General features: G+C 43.5%; 1 protein-coding gene across 1 annotated transcript; it reads left to right on the top strand.

The window, feature by feature from the left end:
* The first annotated feature begins 12,029 nt into the window (after positions 1-12,029).
* LOC311088762 (uncharacterized protein) lies at positions 12,030-26,038 on the top strand. Its single transcript, XM_084123043.1, has 2 exons — positions 12,030-12,120; positions 24,437-26,038. The coding sequence occupies exon 2, from the start codon at positions 24,448-24,450 to the stop codon at positions 25,477-25,479; it is 1,032 nt and encodes a 343-aa protein (XP_083979169.1). The 5' UTR covers positions 12,030-12,120; positions 24,437-24,447; the 3' UTR covers positions 25,480-26,038.
* The last annotated feature ends 1,509 nt before the right edge of the window (positions 26,039-27,547 follow it).

The following is a 27,547-nucleotide window of genomic DNA, read 5'->3' on the forward strand; positions in this document are numbered from 1 at the left end:
ACAGCGGTTGGAGTAACCCATCTGGGGGTCGATTAGACGACTTACCAATAGCACAAACTGAGCAAGCCAAAACAAAATCATGAACGTCGCGAGCCATAAGCGGCCACCAGAATCGTTGTTTGACCAAATAGAGGGTGCGACTAACTCCTGGATGACAGGCTAGACTAGAACAATGGCCCCACCGAATAACGTCTGGACGTAGTTCCTCCGGCACAAATAAGCAGTTTGGTGGACACCGGATCGGAGGCGTTACCCCTTCTAGAGCCTTCTTGACTCTCGATTCGACCTCCCAAGTGAGCGTAGAGATAATTAGGGTCTCAGGAAAAATACGCTCGGGAGTAGGTGCGTGTTCGGATCGATCAAAAATACGCGACAAAGAATCGGGTTTGATGTTTTTGGAACCCGGACGATACGAGAGGGTAAAATCAAAACGGCCGAAAAAAAGTGCCCACCGCGCCTGCCTGGAGTTCAACCTTTTGGCGGATATGTACTCCAGATTCTTATGATCCGTCCAGACGATAAAGGGTACCCCGGACCCCTCTAACCAATGACGCCATTCTTCCAAGGCTAACTTGACCGCCAACAACTCCCTGTTGCCAATGTCGTAATTTCGTTCAGCTGGTGATAAGCGATGGGATAAAAACGCGCATGGATGCATCTTGTTGTCTGAGGGTGAGCGTTGTGAAAGAACTGCGCCTACCCCCACCTCTGACGCGTCGACCTCCACCACAAACTGACGTGAGGAATCAGGGGCGATTAAGATGGGAGCCGAAACAAAGCGGCTCTTGAGGTTGGAAAAAGCAGTTTCGGCTGCTTCCGACCACCTGAACGCAGTTCTGGGGGAGGTCAAGGCAGTCAGAGGTGCGGCTAGTTGGCTAAAGTTGCGAATAAAACGCCGGTAGAAATTGGCGAACCCCAGAAACCTCTGTAGGGCCTTACGGGAATCTGGGTTTGGCCACTCTACCACAGCCTTAACTTTGTCAGGATCCATACGCATACCCTCAGCCGACACGATGTGTCCTAAGAAAGGAACCGACTGTGCATGAAAAGCGCATTTCTCCGCCTTGACAAAAAGCCCATTCTCTAGCAACCTTTGGAGTACTCGTCGGACGTGCTGCACGTGTTCCTGGAGAGACGAGGAAAAAATCAGAATGTCATCCAGGTAAACATAAATAAACTGATCGATCATGTCTCGCAGCACGTCATTGACGAGTGCTTGGAAGACTGCGGGACTGTTGGACAAACCGAAGGGCATGACCAAGTATTCAAAGTGCCCCCTAGGGGTGTTGAAGGCAGTCTTCCATTCATCCCCCTTCCTGATACGGACCAAATGATAAGCATTACGTAAGTCCAGCTTTGTGAAGATGGATGCTCCCTGCAACCTCTCGAAGGCTGAAGACATCAGCGGCAAAGGATAAGTATTCTTTACCGTGATGTTGTTCAGCCCCCGGTAATCAATACAAGGTCGCAGCGATCCATCCTTCTTCCCCACAAAAAAGAACCCCGCCCCCGCTGGAGATGAGGAAGGTTGGATGAACCCGGATGCTAGAGAATCAGAAATATATTTCTCCATAGCCTCCCTCTCCGGAACCGAGAGTGAATAAATCTTGCCCTTAGGCGGAGACTTACCTGACAGTAAATCTATAGCACAGTCGTAGGGACGGTGCGGAGGGAGAGAAGCAGCCCTTGACTTACTGAACACTTCCCTCAGGTCACGGTACTCCGCGGGCACGTTTGATAAATCCACTGCTTCCTCCTGCAACACAGGAACAGAGATAACAGAACAGGCAGACACAAGACAAGAACTATGACATTCAGTGCTCCAGGCTGATATGGTTCTCTGTTTCCAGTCAATGCGGGGGTTGTGTTGATGGAGCCAGGGGTGACCCAAGACAATGGGGGTGTGATGGGAGTCCGTGATGTAGAATGATATTGTCTCTGCATGGTTCCCTGAGGTGATGAGTGTAATGTTCTCGGTGGCCTGGGAGATGGTTGGTAGTGACTGTCCATTGAGTGCATGTACGGTGAATCTCTGGGGAAGTGTTCTGAGTGGGACTTGAAACTGTAGTGCAAAGGTGCGATCCATGAAATTACCTTCGGCCCCAGAGTCCACCAGTGCGGTGCAGTGATGATCGTGGACAGACCATCTAAGTCTTCCCGGGAGGATGGTGGATGTAGATGAGGACTTTTCGGCGGAGATCCCACCCGATAGTAGCCTCATGCTTACTATCGGGCTTGACCTTTTACCGGGCAGTTGTTAGCAAAGTGTCCCGCTCCCCCGCAGTACAGGCAAAGGCCAAGGGATCTCCGCCTCTCCCTTTCCTCCCGGGAAAGTCGAGCTCGACCCACCTGCATGGGCTCGGGATCGGAGGGACCGGCCGCGTCCATGCCGCTGGACCGCTGATGTTCCACCCCCCCACGAGGCAGGCTGGGTGGAGCGCGTGGTCCGACCCGGGCTAGTCGGGCGTCCACCCTCAGAGCCAGATCGATGAGTCCGTTCAGTGAGGGGGGTAGGTCCAGGGCGTAGATCTCCCTCTGGACGTGGTCGGCCAGCCCATGCAGGAACCTATCCCACTGCGCTTCCTCGTTCCAGCGACACTCGGCCGCCAGGGTCTTGAACTCAATGGCATAATCTGAAACAGATCGTTCATGCTGGCGTAGATCAGACAAGACCCTGGCAGCCTCTCTCCCCGCGACCGCGCGGTCGAAAACTCTTTTCATCTCCGAGGAGAGCTCCTGGAACGAGGAACAGCATGGTTCTTGGTTCTCCCACACCGCCGTCCCCCATAGTGCCGCTCTCCCAGTCAGTAGAGTGAGTACGAATGCCACCTTCGTCTCCTCTCTCTCAAATGTCCGGGGCTGGAGTGCAAAATGCATGCCGGCAAAAGTTAGGCTCACCAGAGTATGGCTCAGGAGTCGGAAGGCGAGGTTCCGACTGGGAGGCGGGCATCGGTGGTGTGGGAGGGACGGGCGGTGCGGCTGGCGCAGCGGGAGGTTGCAGCTGTTGAAAACGCTGGGTCAGCTCGGACACCTGCGTGACGAGAGCCTGAATCGCGCGCGCCGCATCCTCTTGATGGCGGTCCTGAGCGTCCATCCTTTGAATACTTGCACGAACAAAGTCATCCATCGTTGCGGCGGCGCCACCTGCTGCTTCCATGGATTGGTCGGATTGTTCTGCCATGGGCGGACAAAACTGGAAACAGTTGCAGGTTCTCAAAAGTGTTTATTAAGCTCAGAAAAGGTCAGACAAACAGTTCAGAACAGTGGAGGGCGGCGACTCAAGCTCGTGCAGGGACTTGATGGTCTGTGGTGCGCTGGTGCTGTGACGGTGATGAATCCCGATCCCGGTGCTGGAGTGCGGTGAACCAAAAGACGAAGAACAAGAACGGCAGGAAGACAAGGCAGGCGAACACAGACACGGCAACTCCACGGGAAACACAGACACGGCAATCACAGGACCTCAACAAACAATCCGACACTGGAACAGAGAATGGTGTGAGTATATATAGGGAATGGAAATGAATCGCAGCTGTGAACAGTGATTGTGATGATGATGATGATCAGCTGGAGCGCTGACAGACACGTGAGCGGGACAACGCCCACTCACACATAAACAACAACGACACGAGACAAGAAGGAAACAATGCATTCAACAACCGTGACAACCTGCAGCTGATGCTCAGTATTACTCCAAGTGTTACAATGCTTTCAGGAAGGTACTTATTGACTCTAATGCAATTGCTAGTAAACCAATTGACAGCTGCCTAGCTTTGGTCATAGACCACATGAGTGCAAACAAGTCAGTGACTTGGACTGTCTCCAAATTACATGATGTTTTTGTAGCTAATTCTGGCAGTTTGTGCCGGAAACAAATGCTAGCCAACCTGTGTAATTATTATGGTGATGCCGTTATTGTACTGAGAGTTGAAGGATGTCAGACGATTGTTGGTTTTAGGCCGTACATTGCTAAATAACTCAAATTAGTAGGACAAACTGGCCTCTTCAATGATGACGATGATGATGTCGACAAGTTTGCCAGAAAAGTGCGGGGAGAGGTCCAGAATAGTCCATTGCCTCGTGAATACGACCTTGGCAGCTTTAGGCATGAAAGGGTCATTCAATATACAAGTCCAACTCTCCTAAGACTTGTCTCCAGTCTTGTGTCCAGGGTAGAAACGGTGACCAAACCAGCACTCACACTTGCTCAATGCATCCAGCAGCACATCCGTAAAAGCTGGAATCACACAACTTTGGGGCTAGCTGTAAAACTTCATCATAAGCATGGTAGTTCAGAACTGGTTCGGAACCTAAATGAGCATGGTCTTGTTGTAACATATGATGAGGTCCTCCGGGTTCCGGAAGTCAGCTGCCAAATACGCCTCAGATGATGCAGATACACTGAAATAAATGATTCGTTGAATTTAATCAATTTTTTTTATCGTAAGTGGTTGCATTCAATTTATTTTACCTACATTTAAACAAATGCATTAATTTGAACTAAAATTGAGTTCAATTAATCATTTTTTTCAGTGTAAGTACCTGCGGGTATGGACTGAAGAGGTGCATTGGCCCTATTCACAGTTGGGGTGATAACTTTGATCGTGTAGTCTTCACACCCAATGGTTGCCGCACAAGACATGCCATGGCCACTCAGTTTGTGCAAAATCCTGCAGGGATCCTGTTCCCTGGAGTGGCGACTCCAGACGGTGGGATTACGCCACTAAAAGTTCCCCGTCTGACAAAGCTGCAAGCTGAGAAATTCTATCCGGTAGCTAACAGCAGTCTTGCCATTGAACATTATACAGGCCCTAAGAAGCTGACTCCACCCGTTCTGAAAGAAGTGACAAGAACAGCTACTGTCCAAGAGAGCATCCGAGATAGGGTTTCTAGAGCACAGAGGAGGGAGGGATGATGCTTCCATTCTACTCCTCTTCCCCTGGACTGGTCTGCCTACAATGTTGTGCAAGATCGTCACAGTGATGAAGGTGTGTCTAAAATGAAGACTATAAGTGTCTTTGGACCATTGCTCGACTCACCAGGACAGACGAGGATAGTGAAGATGATGAGGCTGCCTTTTGTTAATTAATTGTGGGGCATAGCAGTTTGCCTGAAGGTGGTAGCCAGTGTGTGCTTTGTGTGGTGCGGAGGTGAGGCCCTCTTGGTTAGCCTTTGGTCTGGCGGGCTGACCCGGGTTGCCCAGACTCAGTTTTAACTCTTGCATCTGGCGGAGTTTTAACTGCGTCCCCGTTGAATCTTGCGACTTGCGGACCAACCTGGGCAGCCCTTCTGCCATTCGGGAGTTGCCCTAGCGACTTGCGTGGCCTGTCTTGAATGGCATGTATACAGTGAATATTTGTACATAGTTCGTTGATCACACATGGTGATGGGCTTAGGTGATGTCATCTCATTGGGTGTCTTAAAGAGCTACCCCATTAATATGTATCGTACAGTTGCAGGATCCAAGTTATGTCAAATACCTGCATTGCTTTTCCCTCCAGAAATGCATAACATTCAGCCTAACAAAGATTCATTGTTTATCCAAAAAGCAATTTTGAATCTTCAAAAGTGTCAGGAGGGGATTCAGCCTCACCACACCCTGAAAACAAAGCATCAATATTCACAAGAGCACTCAAGATTCTGAAATGTAAGATTATTTTGTATACCAGGGATGGGCAACTTCGGTCCTGGAGGGCCACTGTCCTACATAGTTTAGCTCCATCCCTGAAAAAATCACCTGCCTGTAATTTTCTAGTAATCCTGAAGACCTTGATTAGCTTGTTCAGGTGTGTTTGATTAGGGTTGAAGCTAAACTCTGTAAGACAGTGGCCCTCCAGGGCCGAAGTTGCCCATCCCTGTTTTGTACCATAAAAATAACCTAAAATTATAACTGAAAGTAATCAGAATTTGCCTAAATAAATCAAAATATGTAATAAAATTAGCTCTTTGAAATCTGAAAATGCCAGAAATGAAATCAGCATCCTCTAAAACCTCTAAAACCACTCACATATTGTAGAAATTGGCCATACAGTGTAAAATATCTGCTCAAAATGTACGATTAAGCTAATAATGCTATTTATGCTAATTATGCAAATTGCTCAACATTTTCAGTTTCTGTATGCTGGGGACCCATACTTCACATTTCTCCAAAAAAACTTTGGTGTACTCAACATTTCCGGGTTCACCTAGTTGGCTACTAGACTATAAAAGTAGCACCTACGTCTGGGAAAGCTTAGAAGAAGAAACAAATTAATTTACCTCTTGTCTATACAAACGTGACTTCAGATTCGTTTAAAAAACTCTCGTCCTTCTCGGTAGCGTAGCACGTCTTCTCACAAGCAAACACTAATCTAATAGGGGTCCTGTGCCTATCTCTGGGTTCCTGGCGTAGAAAAAGATCTGCACTAAAACAGATTGTGTGTAGTATAGCTTAATTTTGCGCCAATTTGTCAGTTGTTTATGTTGCCCCCCAAAACAAGCCAAGTTTTGGAGCCCATCCCGGTCCAGCGGCTCCACCAGGGTCTCTATTGTGGAGCCCATCCCGGTCCAGCGGCTCCGGACCAGGGTCTCTATTGTGGAGCCCATCCCAGTCCAGCGGCTCCACCAGGGTCTCTATTGTGGAGCCCGTCCCGGTCCAGCGGCTCCACCAGGGTCTCTATTGTGGAGCCCGTCCCGGTCCAGCGGCTCCACCAGGGTCTCTATTGTGGAGCCCGTCCCGGTCCAGCGGCTCCACCAGGGTCTCTATTGTGGAGCCCGTCCCGGTCCAGCAGCTCCACCAGGGTCTCCCTGCTCAGCTCAATACAAGTCTACATCATTTCTTCTTATTTTATGTACTGTAAATTTAAATGTTTATGTTGATTTTGATATGTTATCGGATGTTGGAAAAAGTACTTTTATGTAGCCAAAAAACAAATGACTTTCATTTACCAATTTTATTTTTTTTAAAAAGGTATAGAAGAATTTGTTTCATGTAGAAATTGACCGTCATTACAAAAATAAACAATGTCCAGAACAATTCATTCTCTTTTATTTACACATTTAAAGTTGCATAAATAATGTACAGATTTTTTCTTTCCTTTTAAAAAATAAAATTGAAAAAAAGTTCAACAAGAATATGTAGAAAAAATATATATTTTTCAATAATTCTCTCAAGAAGAGAGAACAGCCTGTCCATCCTCTCCCTCCTCTCCTGTGCTCTCCTCTGCCTCCCTCTCTAGTTGCAGGCAGGGATGGGCAGTATTTCAGATACATGTATTTAAAATACAAAATACTATTTTGTATTTTAAAGCCTTTGGAAAAAATCATATGTAATTTGTATTTAAATACATTTAAGATGAGTAGTTTTGTATTTTCAAAATACATAAAATACTTTTTGCCAGTCAACCTCTTTATCAGGGTATTGGTTTTGTGCATCAACTAGTACAGACATTCACTAGCTCAGCATTGGATCAGCCATTTTTTCTTTTGGAATAAGGTGAGAATGTCATGATCAATTCTACTTGTTGATTAAAGTTAAAATAGTGCATTATAACATGAAAGAATAAAAAAGCACAGACAAGTGGGAAAATAGCGTTAGCCAATCAGTCTTGACCAGTTGTTGATTTTTATCAACTAGCTTGTCAAATGTGTTTAAAGCGTTACTGCATGTTAGGGCTGAGTGATATGACTCTACATCATAGCGATGATATAGAGTGTGAATTGATGGAACTTTTTCTAAATTGTTTACATAGATGGGCATATTTGTGGAGTAAGCAAATATCCGTGCAGCTTTTAGTGGGCAGGAATTACTGGAACGTTGGAGTGGAAAAACAAACACTGATGAATGATACACCACAAACATCTTCAGCTTTTACTTTTATTGTACTTTTAAAGTATTATTACTGGTATATAAATCATTCAATGGCCTTGGACCTCAATATATTGCAGATATGCTCACTGAATATAAACCCAACAGATCACTCAGATCATTAGGATCATATCAGCTAGAAATACCAAGGGTTCACTCTAAGCATGGCGAGTCCGCTTTAGCTATTATGCTGGAACAGCTTCCAGAGGAGATCAGACGTGCTCCTACAGTAGTCACATGCAAATCCAGACTCAAAACACTTCTGTTTAGCTATGCATTTACTGAATGAGCACTGTGCCACTGTTCGTCCGACTGTTTGTACTGTATTTTATTTTTCAAAACTGTTTTAATTATTCTTATTTCTTTTTATTATTTTAATTTCTTCTATGTAAAGCACTTTGAATTGCCATTGTGTATGAAATGTGCTATATAAATAAACTTGCCTTGCCTTGCCTTAAAAAATAATAATACAAAATAATCTAAATTAACTAATTAAAAATTTTAGATACACTTTTTAATTTTAATAAAAAAAAACTCAAAAGAGTTTGAAATTCAGTTTATGCTGTGGAATCAAAACTGATATTGAGAATTGTGAAACCATGATATTGTTACTGTGAAGTAAAATTGAGATTTTGGTCATATCGCCCATCCATACTCTTTGAAAACTAATAACCCTTTAGTTAAAAAATGTAAATTATTCTATGTTAAATTGAACTCTTCCATCATGTCTAGTTTTAAAATGAATCACGGGGACTTGCCATCCTAGGTCAAATTACCATAAATATAAAATAAAATGACTATAAGATAAGCAATAAAAACTATAAGTTGTTTGCTATTAGTTGGAACACCCCTACAAATGGGATTCTCCCCACATTTACTCTCCCTTATGCCGTCCGAAAGGTATATGATTTTCTTTCTTCAAGATGAACCCAAATTTTTGAAAAAATAAACTAGACTTTTAGAAAAAATATCCATCTCTTGTGTTCGTGTGTCGAATAATGCAAGTGAATAGATACCAAAATGCTGAAGGTCGAAAAGTCCAAACACACATCCTGACAATAATCCAAGAGCATTGTAAAGCTCACATGAGAAGTGCAGAAAACGTCTTGTGTGAACAACACCGCAGCTGTATGTAGTTTCTGGAGCATGCACTTGCATTTTATTGGCTTACAATAAAGGATAATTTATCAAAAAATCTCTGTGGAATGAAAGTCAGATATACATCTGGGATGGCACGAGGGAGAAAAAAAGAGATAATTTTTATTTTGGAGTGCATTGTGCCTTTAAAATTGCCTACGGTTTCATAAACTGCAGTGGATACTTACTAGTGATGGACTTGTTTCTCTGTTGGTGCCTGTTCTGCTCCGTAAACATTGTTCCAATGCTTGATCTTATTTTTATTTTTTAAGTTAAAAAGTGTGTTAATGTGTGTTAACAGACTATTGATCAGGGTGACATAGGACCATTTTTTTAACGTTTTCCTTAAGTGTTATATAAATCTGGAGAACCCTTACTAACATTAACCATGGTTTTGCTACACTAACCAAATGATAATAAATTATTGTAATCAACCCACCATAAAAACACTTTTACTATAATAAAAAGCATGGTTAATTTAGCAAAGGACCCTGGGAACATGTCCTTAAAAGAACAGCTCATCCAAAAATAGAGTTCTCTCATTGTTTACTCACAACAACGTTGAATCACAACTCATGAGGATGTTGTTCCTAAACTGTATGAATTTCTTTTGTTGAACCTTAATTAAGATATCTTGAGAAATGCCTTCACTGTTTTGTTTTTTTCCATACAATGGGTTCCAATGTTGTTTTATTCCCAACATTTTTGTGTTTCACAACAAGTCAAGTTCAAGTCATACAGGTTTGAAAATACTTTAATTTTGAAAGGACATTTATGTTTGGGTCAGCTAGGCCTGTGGACTCGAGAAGATAGGTCAAATATTGTCTGGAGGGTTTGAACCAGTGTGCCTTTGAGCAGAGTTTACATGTTCTGCCTCTATCTCATGTGTATTTTACTATGACAATACTCACCGCACCTGAAGATCGTGTGGCTGGATCATATTTATTCCCCAAATTCCTGGATCATGAGGGAAACACACACACACATACACAGCAATATTAGCTATTTATTTACTTACTAACAGAGACATTTGCAAAAGCTTGCAAAATTTTACTTTCAGCTCAAAAACATATTATGATGACTCATCATTTTGACTGATCTGTAACGTTAGGCCTATATCCCACGATCAGCAATATTCAAAAGACTAGTTTGCTTATTCTTCTAGAGTCAAAGAGTGTGGGTCTCTGTCTAAAGACACAATGTTCTCATTGTAAAGCTCCTATGCTGAGTTTTATTTTATTTTTTATCAAAAACTAAGTTAGCTGACAATATTTACACATTCTTGCAACACATCAATAGCCTAATACATTGAACTATGTACTAATATCGATATTGCTCTAATTGCATTTAGATTCTCAATTTAACACACTATATTTTGATGTAGCAGAATTTTCTGAATAACCAATCATGCTCAAAACAACTCAGAGAAACAGCCAATAGTGTTGTAACATTGCAATTACAGGAAAAGGTGATGTGTTTTAAAAGAAAGAATATGAAAAAATATACACGTGCTATTTATTTAGTTGTATTTGTAGGCTGGCTGTTATATTTATTCAATTGGTTAAATGGTGTTTTCATTGCAGTGCATGATTAAAAATTAAACTTTCAATAACTTATATACCATATATATAACAACATATGCTAAACAGCAGTTAAAAGAGTGAACATATTATATATTAAACAGAGCAAACACTGCATATGTATTCAGATAAAATTCTGTATGTAGACCTACATGAAAAACTAATGGATTGGTATCATGGTGACATAAGAGTTACATCCATGTGACCCATAATGATCCTTTTGCACTTTAACAAATTCTTGACCTTTCCTTTAGAAACACTCTTATCCCTAATCATGTCAACTTGCTTTTCACCCTGTGTGGCACTGTTACACAACCTGTTGGTTTAGGGTTAATCCTCTGTCCAACGCAACACTTTGCCAACATTGGCATAATTCTATTATTCATATTCTATTCTATTATTGGTCTAAAGTTGCAACATATACCCCGGGTTTCACAGGCAAGGCTTAAGCCTGTAGTCCCAGACTAAAATGCATGTTTGAGCTGTTTTACCTGAAAGCAACTTGCACTGGCATATCTTAAAATATGTCAGTGCCATTGTTTTGTCTCAAGATGCACATCAGTAATGTGAAACCGGGTCTGGGTTAGAAATTAAGGGTTAAGGTTAACCCTAACTCTAACCCTAACCCTTGTCTACAGACCTTTATTTAACAGCATGGATACTCCAAGGTGTTGACTGCAGTGGTTAGGCCTTTAGCATTGATACAGGACGAAGAACTTCTCTCTGTGACAGTCTGTAATGTATTTTACAGTGTTTGTATGGATTGTCCCTAAGCTAGAGCTATTGGTGCATTCAAGTCATGTCATAAAGATCGAATTTACGAGTTGAATGCACATGAACGCCACCCCAATGATGAGAATATGAGTAGGAAGCTCAGGATTTTCTTTGACAAAAAAGTCATTTTTATTGTTATAATTGTGATTTTATAATATTTAGATATGAATCCAAATGGAAAAACTTGTTAGTCAAATAGCAAATGGCATATAATGGGGCTCTATAGCCATCCAGTGGCTAAAATTATAATTTTTTACTTTTAAAACTACATTTTCCAAAATATGGGCAAACATTTTACACTAAACCATGTCAAATTATCCATGTTATCCCCATAAATGAAATTTAGAAATTTGGGTCTTTAATAAAGTGCATTTTACATAAAAACCTCTTTAAAAAAACATTTTTAATTTATTTATATAAATTTAAAATCTATCATATATCCTCCAAAAACTCTAGCAGCGCAATATCAAAGCTTTGATTTATAAAATTACCTTACACAGAACTCTGAACAATGAATATTGCGAGCAAAATACACTGTTTTTGCATTTTTTTCACATTTTATTAATGTAATAGTATATGTGTTTGTATATTTTTTTCCCCAGGCTCTGTTTGAATACTAGAAAAAACAGTAGCCAATTGCAGGGACTAGTCTAATCGCGGCTTGTGTGGGTGTTTGTCCAGCCCTCTGAGGAGCTTTATATAAGACAGAAATCTGTCAGAGACACATCATCTCTCAGACTCGATCCAGGAGAAGCTGCTCTTCAGACTCAGTCTACAGTCCACCAAGTAAGTTTGCTTCTAACATTGAGTGTCTGTGAGCCCATATTTCATTTAAAGACCTGTATTCTATAGTCAAAATTATTTTGTTATGCAGACATTTTAATTGTGCGAACTGTTATGCAATATAGAGAAATTGAATATTTGGCAACATTTTACAATACTGTTCAATCATTACTGAGTATACAATATTAACACTCAAGTAACTACTATTAACTAATAATAAACTCTAATTAAAGAATTAGTAAGCAATAGTGCTTGGTTGAAGGAGGTAGTTCACTATTAGCTAATCAGTAACTACTATTTTTATCATACCACTTAGAGGACTATATAATTAATTCTAAATTGAAGATCATAATAACCCACTAGTAATGACTAAAGTATTACAAAATCTGTCAGAAGGAATTACTATCTTACTACCTTACAAGAACCTCAACAGATTACAGTGACTTCAGTCATTACTAGAGAGTTATCATGTTTCTCACTTTAGAATACTGATCCAAATCATTAGAAATTCTAGCAGAAAGACTCAGGAGGCAAGAGAACGTATGAATAAGATTTATTTAACAGTTGTATGCAAATTAGTATCAAATGGATAAAATGATAGAGTTCTTTGGCGTAATCCAAATCCGGAGGGTAGCAGATGCTTGCGGTTCCTGCCTGAAGATGAAGGCAGGGCAGAGCATACCCCAAAAGAACTGAGAAAGGAAATTTGGTAACACTTTATAATAACTGCACACTATTAATCATTAGTTAAGCATTAGTTTTTAACAGTTTATTCTTGATTTATAAGCATATCTATAATTATGTTTAATAATTGTATTTTCATACTTTATTAATGATCAATTTATCATTTCTAAATGAAGTATAGCATTATTTACAAACCAGTTATTTAGGAGTTGTCAGTGTTCAGTTCAGTTCAAGTTTATTGTCATATGCATATTCGTACAGAGTACCACAGCAATGAAATACAATGTGCCTTAGCACTCTCTCAGCACCAGTCAATAAATAAGGTAGAATAAAAATAAAATTAAAACATCCGTTCAAACCTCAACCCTTTCAGTTGGGTTCGACTTAGTCGATCGTACCGACTGATGGGGATCACGCCAGGGAGCCAGATGTCTTCGATATAGTATACAAATCAAGCCAAATGAGCTTTTGCAGGTGCGCAATCCACGCCCCGCCCTGCAGCGCGGGTATAACAGGGAAGTGGATGCACCCACCATTCTTTTCGCTTTGGAGCCGATCGGTTGTTATGTCGATATCTCTGAAAGTGTACTTTAATAACAAGCCTGTGTGTGTCGGCACTTCTGTTGGAAGCTCTCCCAGTGCTGACGTTACAGCGTGTGGCAGCGGTGATCGCGAGTTTCTGAATCTCTTAACTGTTGTTCTCACAGCAACCTTTGTGTTTGTTGGCTGACGGTCGGTTTAAGGGCGAGGAAAGTGAGTGCTTCACTGACGGGGTTTCCCCACGGACATCCCTGTGTGCTCTAGCACTGGTGAAGGGCGTTATTCCAAGGAAGTAAACGGGTGAGTTTTTCATCTTTCTTCTCCGGAAAATGGATGTCTTTCCACCTGTGCGCTGCTGGATGTGGTCATTGCCTAGCCCTCTGTGATGGTCACAATTTCTGTGTCGCGTGTTTGGGCATACAACACGCTGAGGCAGCTTTTGTGGATGATGCATGTTTTCTGTGTGATCTCGGTGTTGAGATTTAGACTCTCGTTCGCTCGCGAATGTAGAGTCCCTGATTTTGCACCACTCCCTCGCAGGTGGTGTGAGTCAGGTGATCGCAGAGTTGTGTTTGAGGCTCCGCCCGGAGATTATTCCCCGTGGACTCATCACAACTCCTCCACATCGATACCTTTGGATTCTAGTGTTGAGCGCACTGATTCATCTGTAATGGGTGAATTAGACGTTCCATTGGAAATTCACCAGGGGGATAGGATGCCGACCACTACATTTGAGGGCGAGCTGTATACTGTCGGGGACGATTCCCCCATGCTGTCCCCCCTGGATTGTACAGCATGGCCTGAGTCAGATACACAGCCGTCAGCTATGCTGAAACGGGCCGCCGAGGCTGTCAGGCTCGAGTGGAATCCTCTGCCTGGGCCCGCTCAGTCTCAGCTGGATGATTGGTTTCTTGGAGCGGGTCGGGCTCTGCCCACCTTTCTTTCCCGAGATGCATGGGGAGCTAACCAGGTCATGGAAGGCACCCTTTACTGCCTTAAGTGACCAGGATGGCTCCCCCCCCTCGCTACCTTTGAGTGCGGCGAGACGAGTGGTTATACGGCGATCCCTCCGGTGGAGCGGTCTGTTCTGGCACGCCTGTGTCCGGTGGCCGCTACATCCGGCTCTGGAGAACCGTGTTTCCCCTCACAGGCTCTGGAGTCGTTGTCTGCTTTGTCAGACGCGGCTTATGGAGCCTGTGGGCAAGCCTAGGGTAGGCCAGACTGTCAGCTCATGGGTGAGCTCTGTAAGGCAACCAACTTGGCTCTTCGGTGCACAAGTGTGGCAACCTGCGTGATCGGTCTGGCAATGTCCACTCTGGTGGTTCAGCAGTGCGATTATTGGCTCGGTCTGGTTGATATGGAGGATGTGGACAAGGTTCGGATCCTGAACTCCCCAATTTCCCAGACAGGGTTGTTCGGCGACGCTACAGTGGGTGGTGCCCAACAGCCTTCTGTAGCTCAGTCGCAGGTGGAGGAAGCCCGACACACCCTGCCGCGACGGCCTGCTGAGCCTCTCACCCCGTTGCCGCTAGCAGTCACTCCACCAGCACGTCGCCGAGGGCGCCCCCCTAAGGCAGCTCAGGCCTCAGCATAGAGCTAGCCGTAGGCAGGCTGCCCAGCCTGTGTCAGATCTTGCCAGTCCAGGAGGCAAGAGTAAGCGTCCCTGAAACAGGCCACCCAGGGTTGGGGACGAAAGTTTCTCTGGTGGTTGTTGTTCCACCATTGTCTCTCTGGAGTACAGTGGTTTCCGAATCACCAAAGGGACAGAAATTCTCAACCCTGGGTTTCAAGAGGTTCAGATTATCAGACACCCCAGATCAGTCTGGCCTGCCTCAATCCCCTCTTGTGTTGCCAGTTGGCAGACGAGTACGGTTCAAGGACCCAGGTTTGCCTCCTCCTGTACTCAATGCCACCAAGTGGAGGCAGGTTCGTGTGATACGTACACAGACCCCCCTCCGGACCGCCTTAGGGCCCTCCGGGTTGGGTTCCTGCCCTCCACTTCGCTGCCCTCCACTTCGCTGCCCTCCTCCTGGTACGTCAGTGGTGCCACGAGCCCCCCTGGTACGGTTTCTGCAAACCTGGAAAGACCTCTGCAGACCGTCCAACTGGCTCCTGAGCACCATTGCACGCAGCTACACGATTCAGTTCCACCGGCACCCACCCAGATTTCCACGTTCCCCGTTCGCTCCACGGATGTGAAGAGCAGATCAGCCCCAATCTTGTGTGCGAAGGATGCAATAGAACCGGTGTCTGTAGCCGACATGAAGCAAGGGTTTTACTGCCCTTCCTTCATTGTGCCAAAGAAAGGAGGTGGATTAAGACCAAACCTTGGACCTACGCATCTTGAATCGGGCCCTTTACAAGCTCCCGTTCAAGATGATAGTACTCAAGGACATAGGCAGATGTGTCCGTCCAGGAGATTGGTTTGCAGCGGTAGACCTGAGGGACACGTACTTTCACGTCTCCATCCTGCCGCAACACAGGCCATTCCTGCAGTTTGCGTTCGAGGGTCGGGCATATCAGTACAAAGTCCTACCCTTTGGATTGTCTCTATCCCCCCGCGTCTTTACGAAGCTCACGGAGGCAGCCATTTCTCCCTTGAGAGAACAGGGCATTAGTGTCCTCAACTACCTCGACGACTGGCTGATACTGGCTCAGTCGCGGGAACAGTTGTGCGAACACAGAGACTTGCTGCTTCAGCATATCAGTCTATTGGGTCTTCAGGTCAACTGGGAAAAGAGCAAGCTCACCCCCGGGCAGAGCATCTCTTTTCTCAGTATGGAGTTGGACTCATTCAAACAGACGGCACGTCTAATAGAGGATCGTGCCCAGTCGATGCTAAAAACTGTTTGGATACGTTCAAGAGCAGGAAGGTGGTTCCACTGAAATACTTTCAGAGGCTCCTGGGACATGTGGCTTCCGCAGCGGCAGTCACGCCGCTGGGGTTGTTACATATGAGACCACTTCAGCATTGGCTTCTTGGCCGGGTCCCATGGAGGGCGTGGAAAGACGGCAGGTTCCCGGTTGCGATTTCTCGAACTTGCCGGAAAACCTTCCAACCTTGGTCAGACGCTGTGTTTCTCCGGTCCGGTGTGTCCATGATACAAGCGTCCAGGCATGCAGTGGTGTTCACAGATTCCTCCAAGACAGGTTGGGGGGCTACAAACGACGGGTATGCAGTAGCAGGATGCTGGACAGGTCCTCAGCTGAATTGGCATATCAATTGCCTCGAGTTGTTAGCGGTACTACTTGCTTTGAGACGCCTCATAACGCCACTGCTTGGCAAGCATGTACTGGTCAGATCGGACAATACCACGACCATGTCGTACATAAACAAGCAATGTTCACGTCATCTGACACAACTCGCCCGTCTCCTCTTTTGGTGGAGTCAGAAGCATCTGAGGTCGCTTCGTGCCATTCATATTCCAGTACTGCTCAATCGTGCCGCCGACTGGCTCTCACGACAGCAAATAAAGCCTACGGAATGGCGACTCCACCCCCAGTCGGTTCAGCTGATCTGGGATCGTTTCGGGGCCGCACAGGTAGACCTGTTTTCCTCTCCAGAAACGACCCACTGCCAGTTGTTTTATTCACTAACCAAGGACTCTCTCGGTGTGGATGCACTGGCACACAGCTGGCCGACGGGTCTACGCAAGTTTGCGTTTCCCCTGGTGAGCCTAATTCCACAGTTACTGTGCAGAGTCAGGGAGGAAGAGGAGCAGGTCTTGCTAGTTGCCCCTTATTGGCCCAACCGGACCTGGTTCTCCAAACTCATACTCCTCTCTTCAGCTCTCCTCTCCTGGCTCATCCCCCTGAGGGAGGACCTTCTCTCTCAGGGGCAGGGCACCATTTGGCACCCACGTCCAGACCTGTGGAGACTCCAGGTCTGGACCCTGGACGGGAAGTGGAGGTTCTGAGAGGTTCACTATCACCTCTGCTAGAGCCCCCTCCACGAGACTGGCTTATGCATCGAGGTGGAACCTATTCGTCGATTGGTGTTCTACTCACGGAGAAAACCCCCGAGTTTGTTCAGTCGGATCGGTGCTTTCTTTCCTGCAAGAGGGGTTGGAGCGAGGGCTGTCTCCCTCCACCCTCAAAGTGTGTGTTGCCTCTATTGCCGCACATCACGATGCAGTTGGCAAGAAATCCCTGGGGAAGCACGATCTGATCGTCGGGTTGAACCCTCCTCGCATCTCTTCCATACCCTCTTGGGACCTATCTCTGGTGTTAACAGCACTTCAGAGACCTCCATTTGAGCCCCTGTGGACAGTAGAGTTAAAAATTCTGTCTCTCAAGACAGTTTTCTTGCTTGCACTGGCTTCTATCAAGAGGGTAGGGGACCTGCACGCTTTCTCGTTAGACGAATCATGCCTGGAATTCGGGCCGGCTGACTCTCAGGTGACACTGAGACCTCGGCCCGAATATGTGCCGAAAGTTCCCACTACTCCCTTTCGAGATCAAGTGGTGAACTTGCAAGCGTAGCCCCTGGAGGAGGCAGACTCAACCCTAGCTTTTCTCTGTCCAGTCCGCGCCTTACGGACTTATCTGGACAGAATGCAAAGCTTTAGAACCTCAGATCAGCTCTTCATCTGTTTCAGAGGCCTGCAGAAAGGGAAAGGCTGGCCCATTGGATAGTGGATGCCATCACCTTGGCGTACGATACCCAAGGTGTACCTTGTCCCCCAGGGTTGCATGCCCACTCCACCCGGAGTGTTGCTGCTTCCTGGGCGCTGGCGCAGGGTGCCTCGCTGGCAGATGTTTGTAGAGCTGCGGGTTGGGTGACACCTAATATGTTTGCTAGGTTTTATAGCTTATGTGTTGAGCCAGTAGCTTCTCAGGTGCTCTCTTCAAATAGAGGGCACCCTTGAGTCAAGCACGCTCATGTCGGCTTGCTACGTACAGTGTTGATGTGTAGATGTGTCAGTAAATCCCTGGATGGAAAAAAATGGAAGCCTGTATTAGATTACTTTGGAATGTGATAAATATATACTGAGTCTTATACTTCATTACATATTTGTAACTCTTAATTTACTCATCTGATGTTACCACTGTGATCTGTCTGGAACTCCTCTATTCTATGTATCAGGAATACTTATCTGTAACTAGAGTTACTTCACTTTTATGCATTTGGTATACCGTGCTAATGTTTCCATTTTGGACCTCTGTTCAGTAAAACAAAATAAAAAAATAAAAAATAAAAAATGTAAAAAAATAAATAAATAAAAATAAAATAATAAAAATTAAAATAATAAAAAAAATGTTAAAAATAAAAAATAAAATAAATAATGAGTAATAAAAATATATTGTAATAATAATAAAAAATAAAATAACAATTTTTAAAAAAAAAAAGTAAATCCCTGGACGTCTATACTGTAGTGTAGCATCTGATCAACTGGAGCCTCAACAAATTGCATAAGGACAGTTTATTTCAAATGGGCGAGACATGCAAGTATCAAACTTAGTCTCATTATTTGATACATTAAGTATCCTTACCCCTTTTAAAGAAGGACGTGTTAGAACTAAACTGATGGTTTGCTCAAGGCTGTTGATCTGCTGAATTTCAAACAATGCTATAATTTCTTGCTTTCCTGTACTCTGCTTCAGCTCTCTTTCCCTTGGTAAACTGTATGCATGTATGTGTGTGTATGTTAGAGTAGTTTAAGTGTTTAGTCTAGTTAATAAAGTCTTGTTCATGTCACACGTAAAGTTGTCCGTGTCTCAAGCTCATAACTGGAGTCTGTAATCATAGATATTGACTACTTGCTCTTAGTAGTACTGTAAATTAAGAAAGACATTTCCCATGCCCCGGAAATGCACATTTCTTAGAATTAATAAACAATTAACACTGAGTGTTCACGGGACAAACAGGTTAATTGATTGTAATATTAATTTACAACATTAAGTTAATTATATTAACTGATCCAAATATTCATAATCAATTATAACAAGTTATTATTGATTATTAATATTTCATAGAGCTAATTTGCTACAGTACCTTGGTTATGAGGATGAGTGTCTCTCAGCAATGATGTCCATAACAGCTAAGACTTGAAAGCCTTGGTAATCTGAAACAAAAGAAGACGACAGCCAGAAGGCTTACAGTAATATGCTTGATACTTATAGTGGTGAGGGCGGGAGGGTTGCGAGCAGTTTGAGCATGCTTACTGAGCAGTGGTGCCACGTATATATATCCTCCCGGTCTAATCGGAGAATGGTAGTGGCTGGAGCGATTTGACAGCTGACAGCATCAGCTGACCGCAGCCTATGCCTACGTGGCCTGCCTGAACCAACGCTGCGCTCGATTTCAGACAGGACCACTTTGGCAAGTTACTGGAGTTTATTAAACACAATTTATCCTTGGCGGTATGGTTCCTTACGGGGGTTCTTGCTCCATAGTTAATGGCATACAGAGCTTAAGCATTAACCCCCCAAACATGATGAGAGGTAATGCCTGAAGAAGAACCCCCCAAACCATATCCATGTTCCATTCCTGCAAAAGAGAAAATGTTATTGAAGTATAGCTTAATTTGTACTTATGGCTAGCAGAGGAGTATTCACCCCTCTAAGGAGGGAGAGAATAGCAGGCCCCTCTTTTAATAAAGTAGCGTAGGGTGTTCATCCCTCGCTGAGCGACTGAAAACAAGGCCCCTACAGATATAGCAGCTTGTTGCACTTAAACAGATGACCTAATCAAGTATGTTGCTGATACCCGAAATGCTTAAGCAGTAAACGTACTACAGCGTACTTACTACAGCCTGTCGCTTGCTTGTCCAACCCATTTGGCATCTCCAATGGTACTAAAGAAGGCTGTGTGCTTGCCTCACTGCTCCATGATTTTCCGTGAGCTCTTGAATGCGTACGACTGTGCACTGATGGCGCACAACCTCACTAAAGCTCAGTCACTATCAGCCACTATCCGGCTGGACACAAAGGTGGCAGTATGAGGCAGCCATTCTCACAGTTTTGCTGTGTCCTGGAACATCTACCGCAGGCAGATTGTCAGACTTGATCAGTTCTCCACTGCATTGCACGTTAAATGGCAGGACAAAGTCCCAAATTCTGATCACTTGTATTGAGGCCTTCCTGCTTGCTGCTCAGTTTCGCTGGTCTGGACATGTTGATTCCTCTCCAGATTCTCAAAGCAGGTTTTTCTATGGCCAGCTCTACAGTGGCACGCGCTCTCAAGGAGGGTAATTTAAACGTTATAAGGATTGCCTCAAAGCTAACCTGAAATTGTGCAACATGGATCCAAAGGACTTTGAGAACTGGCTGCAGCTAGGGCGTTACAGCGAGTGCAGTACTACACTGCCATTCAGTACTTGAGTCTAGCCAGGTTACAGCTGCAATTGAAAAATGAAGACGCCGCAAGTTCCACTTCCCAAAAACAACAACAATCCAGCCAATTTATGTGCGACATCTGTGGATGACCTTGTGCCTCAAGAATTGGCCTCTATTCACACCGCAGAACACACCAACAACACTAAAAATGACATCTGTGATGAGATCTGTTGTATTGACAGCTCGGACCATGATATAGTAGCTCTGAGTATTCCTAAGAAAAAAATAGTTGTTATTGATTAGCTAATAGTGAACTACCTCTTTCAACTGAGCACTATTATGAACTAATTTGTTAATTAGTGTTTCTTGTTAGTTAATAGTATTTACTAGAGTGTTAATAATGTGTTACTCATTCGTTCCTGTGTAGTTATAACCCTTAGGGGTCCACCGTGTTTTTGGGGCCTTTGAGATGTTTTGACATGCCCTGACATTTGTGTTTTATTCAGTTGCTTCATATTCATATTAATGGCACAAGTGTCATTACACACTGTTCAGCTCAAACAGCGCTACCATAATATGTGAGCAACAGGCAGAGCCGATCAGCCCTATACGCACACTACGCAAGTTGCGTAGGGCCCCGCAAATTACTCAAGGCCCCGCCTCCCCCTTGTGTCAAAGCGCGTCAATCAAAGTTTACAACATCGATGAGAAAATGAAGCGGAACTATCCTTCGGGTCACGAAAAGAGAGAGAAAAAAACACCATGAGAGTGAATTGCAGGAACAGCAATCAGGGAGACTTGTGTTCTCTCCTCTCCAAGTTTGATGTCAGTAAAGAACAGTAAAGTTAAGTTGATGTGCATCTCTCTCTAGTCTGTCTGTCTGACTAACCCAACTAGGCATCTTTTGATCTGTCTGTCTTTCTTGCTAATGCCGGCCACTTCCAGGGCTGTACTGTGACAGAAATACAACTATTTATTATGCTTGATAAACGACAAAGGGCAACGGTGTTTGTTTATAAACTGCAGCTTGGAAAAGATAACCGCAATTTCCAGCAAAACACCTGTGGGGACCAGTACAATATGGGCGTGATCGCAGATGAAGATCAATACTAGGAGATAGACTTTGATAACAAATATATTGGAGACAGAAATAAATAACATGTCAACAGAAATGAGAACCAACAAACACTGAGGTAGACTTATCTCATTAGTTTCTTCGTTTGGTCCATGCTTATAATTAAATAGAAACCAGGTGTAAATAATGACAAATTAGGGCCCCGTTACATGGCTATTTTGAAAAACGGAGACATTTCCCTTCGTCTGTGCCCTTGGTTTATACGCAAATGGAGAATTCGCCTCTGAAAACGATTCTTTCTAAAAACTCCGGCCAGAGTGTAGATTTTGGAAAACTTAGTTTGCACGTTTGCATGTAAACTGAGAAAAACTGAGTTTTAGGCAGCCGACGTCACAGTATTGCGACAGAACTTGCACCTGCGTCAAAAGTGCGACCTATGTTTACATTTTAATGTGGCTATGGTGATCATGGATGCATTCAGGGTAGCAGTCTCATTTATGTTGTTGAAAACCCTTTTCGTCTGTTTGCATTTGCAAATACAGCTGCCGTTGTTGTTATTTTCGGGATTCTGATTGGCGTGGGTGTGAGCTTCTCGTTACACTGCCACCTACAGGTTTGGCATGCTCTTGACGGCATATATACACTTTTCTGAAAACTGACAGGTGTGCACAATGTTATTTTTGAAAACGGAGAGGGTGAAATGTCCGTTTATGAAAATAGCCGGCCACGTGTAAACGTAGCCCAGGACAACTCAGGGAAACTAAGTCACGGAGAAAACAAGCACATATGACAAAATCCAAAACAATGAAAACAAGGGCAGAACAAGACATACATGTAACACATATACCCTGAAGACAAAGGGTTATTAAAAAGAATTTTGATTTGTCATGTTGTCCAGAAGGTATAGGTTGCTTATATTTTTTTTAAAACAATTTGAAAAAAATCTTTTGATAGCTTTCTTCATCTCCAGATGACATCAGTCAAGTGGTTATTGAGGCGACTGAAAATTAAGTTCTTCGCAAACTCAGATTAGTAGACAGAGTCAGCAAACACAGAATGTTCACCTAATGTTAGTGTATGGTTGTCATTTGGTTATTTCATTTTCTGCCTTAAAGGGCTGGTTGATAATGAATTCACTTTTCTAACTTTAGTTAGTGTGTAATGTTGCTGTTTGAGCATAAACAACATCTGTAAAGTTACGATGCTCAAAGCTCAAAGCAAAGGGAGATATTTGCTTTTAAAGAAATTGCTTTTTAAGGACTACAACAAACGGCTGGTAGAGACTACACCACATTCCTCCCGGGTTTGTGACATCACCAACCCTAAAATGTACATAACCCCGCCCCCAGGAACGCGATTTATAGATTATCAAGACAGAATATGCTAATCAATGATTAGAAGATAACTACACATAAGCTACATAAATTAATCAATAAACCATTCAGAAATGTCCTGTTGCATTCTACATGTTGTCACTTCTTCTTCAGTCTCCGTCTTTGTCTTTGTCTAAACCAGCATACAAACTTTTATAGAGATCGGACCATAGGTGGCGCTATAACTGCAAAAAGCTTTAAAGGGATACTCCAGAGTTAAACAGTTGACTTTTACAGTTTTCGAATCCATTTAGTCGAACTCCGGGTCTGGCGGTACCACTTTTAGCATAGCTTAGCATAGATCATTGAATCAGACAAGACCATTAGCATCTCTCTCAAAAAAATGACCAAAGAGTTTCGATATTTTTCCTATTTAAAACTTGACTCTTCTGTAGTTACATCGTGTACACAGAAAATGAAAAGTTGCGATTTTCTAGGCTGATATGGCTAGGAACTATACTCTCATTCCTGCGTAATAATCAAGAAACTTTGCTGCCGTACCATGAGTCCAGCCGGCGTAGTGATATGACGCAGCGCCTGAAAATAGTCCCCAGCTCGGTAACTTCCAATGTGACCGGGACTAAGTTTGTGTAGTTTCAGCTGGCAAATTAGGTAAAGTTAGTGGATTTTCAGCTGCGTCATATCATTAGTGTGGACTTTGTTCCATTTTAAGTAAGAACTTACGAAGAGCAAGTGTAACCCTACCCTGGACCTCTATCCCACAGGCTGCAGGTCTCATCCCAAGACTCATGTAGCCTTAAACAAGACGCTTAGCCATAATCACTGCAGTGTAAATGTCCAGAAGGCACAAGTTTGTTTGGACACACTGTCACGGTTCTCTTTAGTTAGTTTCATTTAAATGACTTTTAGTTTGTTATTTTCAGTCATATGGGTTTCCTTTGTCTAGTTTCCCGCCACTTATGAGTTGTCATGGTTACTGATATGATTTGTTCTCTCTCTGTCTCCTCATATTTACCTTGTTTGTACCACTACTTCAGTTCCTTTGGTCCCTCAGTTCATTGTCGGCTGTTATTTGTGCTCAGCACACTGTATCGTATTGTGGGAGTTTCCTGTTAAATAAATCCTGTTGTTCTTGTAACCTGCCTTCATCTTCGCCATCTCTGACTGGATCCACATTACACACACATTATTTATTACAGGTACATATTGAAATAAAAAGTGTCTTTTCTGCTGGATGATTAAACGCATTGAAATATAAGCTCAGGATTATATAATCGGTTAGCTTTCATTTTCCTTCCCTCATATATAAAGCTGTTTTGGTAATCAGTGAGCTCAATCTGTAGAAGGACTAAAATGACAGCTTTCATCTGGTGTGGAGATTGAATGTTTGGTTTATTCTGTGTTGCAGGTTCAGGCACGATGAAAGGCATTATTCCCAGGAGCAAAGCAAAAGGCACTGACATCTGTAGAGTGTATGACTACACTTATATAATCCGCTCTGATCTCGGCTGCTTTATGAAGACATACGATCTCCATACAGGTTCAACCATCTCTATTTCCAGTCTGCACCCCTCTTGCAAATATGGAGAGCATTATGCTTCTGATGGAGATGGCAAGTTTTACATCATCAAGGGCAATTCCTTCCGCAAAGTCGGCAGCCTGGAGACAGACAGCAGTTCTGAAGTTCACAGCCTTCATCCCAAATTCCAAGGTGGAGACCACTACCTCTACTCCTATGCCAATTTTTACATCATCTTCCAAGAAAAGGGTATTTACCGAAAAACAAGATATTTGGATCAGGACTCGGGTGCTGTAGACGACAACCTGCCTCCCAACTGCAGAAACGGCCTGTATTACTGGGGCGATTATTACCACTTCTCCTTCCTCAAGCCAACCTCAGAGTGGGGAGTTGAGTTCCACAGCGGTGCCAAATTCTGTGAAGATGCGTGCTTCGATATCAAGTCTGTTCATCCTGATGTTCTTAACTTCCTTCCTGGTGGGCTGTCTGTAACTATAGGCCCATCCTTTGGCATGTGGGAAAATATTAAAACTATAACTAATGACAGCAAATCAACAGTGACATGGCAAAAGAAAATCAATAAAAAGGTTGGATACAATAAGGAGAAGATGTCCCAGATCACACACAACTGGAAGATATCCGCGTCAGCCTCGATTGAATCTGGAGGGCTTGCTGCATTAATTGCGAAGGCTCAGTTCTCCTTTTCTGCAGAATATGGAGGTTCACACGTCAGCACTGAAAACGAAAGCTGGAACAAATTGACTGAAGTGGAAGAACAACTCACATTTGAGCTGAAGCCAAACGAGTCTGTATATCTGTGGCAGTACAAACTGGGTCTCGGTCAAGAACCAGTGTTGTTCTGCCGTGATTTAAAGATTGACGATGTGCCAAACCCTCCGACTGAAGTCCCGCTGCGACCCGCTCAATCATGAAAACATATCAGAATCGCTGAATTCCAAAGGATAACAAAGTGCTTCTCAAGTAATTATTTAGATATCTGCATGCATTGCTTAAAATGAGTCTGGAATTGTTTAATGTAGCAAAGAAAATTTTCCATTACAGATGATGTAATTACAATCAATGAAACTACAATTATTATTGAAACTTTGTGTTTATGATTAAAGGAAACGGACAGAATCTTACTTTAAATCTCCTTCTTAAATCTTCCTTCTTACTTTAAATCTCCTAATATTTCTTCTTAAAATCTCACACATGCAACTGAACTGCAAATCTTTCAATATGGTGGCTAAATCAGGCTTTGGGAAAGTTTTACTTAGTGTTTATTATTGTAGTTGTAGTCAAAGATGTTCATTGACAAAGAGTCAATGAAGTCTACTGAAGTTCACAGAACTGCATTCTGTACTCATTATGCATTTTATGTATACATGTATTTAAAAGATATTTCCTTTTCACATATGTTTAACATATTTCACTATATAGCAAGTACCATTTGGATTGTGCTTTAAATGTGCTTAAATAAAGCTGGATACTGCTTCTAAAGTCTTGGTGTTTTCATTGCCATTCAGTTTCTTTACCAAAACAATATATGTTAGACAAATCCACATTCCCAGACAGCACACAGTCATCTGTTTGATTTGTAATGATTTCTTTTTTAGAAATATGCAGAAGATGCTGGAAAACGTCTCGGTTACGTATGTAACCCTCGTTCCCTGAGTAGGGAACGGAGACGTTACGTCGGTAACGACGAATGGGGTTTCGCTTAGAAAGCCTATCACCTTCGAGTATAGAAAACGCGCCAATGGCAATGAAATGCCATGGGTCTGCGGAATTTGCATAGCGTAACTCCGCCCCACCTCGTGGGTATATAAGAAAGTACGCCGGAAACATGCAGATATGTTTCTTCACTGAGGAGTCGAGACTGAACTCCGGCGATCCCAGCAGTACAGCGGAAGTGGCAGGGAGACGTAACTAACCCTAACCCTAACCCTAACCGAGACGTTCCCTTTCGTGGTCACTACGAGTTATGTCGGTGATGACGAATGGGGTCCCCAGTCTAATCACGCCACCTCGGCTGTCTTCCAGTGCCCTGCGCAAGTCTGAGCTCCCTGTCGTGAGACTAGCACGGACGAAGGAGTCCTACTTAACACAGGAATACCAAGGTACACTGGGAGGTATATCTTAGCAGAAATATGCAATCATGCCCAGCCCAAAGGGGGGGGGGACTTAGAATACACATATGACCCGGAGGGGCTGCATATGGAGTATCACTGGGGTGTCCAGCCGCAGGTGGAATATTTCAACCCCAGGGGTGCCAAGGTGGCTTGCCGAAGGAAAGACACATGCTCAAAGAGGCTTACAGTGGAAATACACATGTGAGGGTCGCCCAGGGGGGGAACCATGCACATGGAGGCACCTAGCCAAGCGCGAAAGCTGCCGGTGGCATAACTCTGGCGATGACGATTATAGAATCTCGCGATCTCGCTAATATTTCTTCTTAACCCCCTGAGGTCGGTGGTATCGCCGGCGATACCAGCTCGCTTTTTTTCAGTTCAGTTCAAAAGAAATTAATTTTGCTCTGTTGACTTTGATATTACAAGCAAGTTTCATACATCAATCGATTCTGTTAAATGTGTATTATTTTTGTGTATACTCACAATAAAAACAAAGTGTTGTGCTTTTTGCCAAATAAAGAAAAATAAACGTGATGCGAGTTCTGCCTTCTCTCTGTAAGTGTAGTCCATTCTGAAACGCGTCCGAAAATGAACTGTAACTCAGCGAATACTCAGTCAAACAGGCATACAGACACACAGGCATGAAGCTTGAATTCTCTTCTTTTAAATGAGGTAATTTATATAAAAAACAAATATTCTCATCTTGTGAAATCTGTATTAAAAGAGAGCGATTCCAGTCGAGCTAATTAGAGCTAATTCAAAAGTAATGTGACTCCGCCCACGGAGAGCGCGCGCTATTCACTGAGGCAAACCTGTGAACGCCCCCCATATCAGCTCGAGAAAACACAAGTTTAATCATATCATTGTA

The sequence above is a fragment of the Abramis brama genome (genome assembly GCF_963993115.1).
Source record: "Abramis brama genome assembly, chromosome: 8".
Classification (NCBI taxonomy): Eukaryota; Metazoa; Chordata; class Actinopteri; order Cypriniformes; family Leuciscidae; genus Abramis; species Abramis brama.

What these genes read in the sequence shown, in the direction of transcription:
- LOC311088762 (XM_084123043.1), top strand. Translation starts at nt 24,448, where the DNA reads ATGAAAGGCATTATTCCCAGGAGCAAAGCAAAAGGCACTGACATCTGT.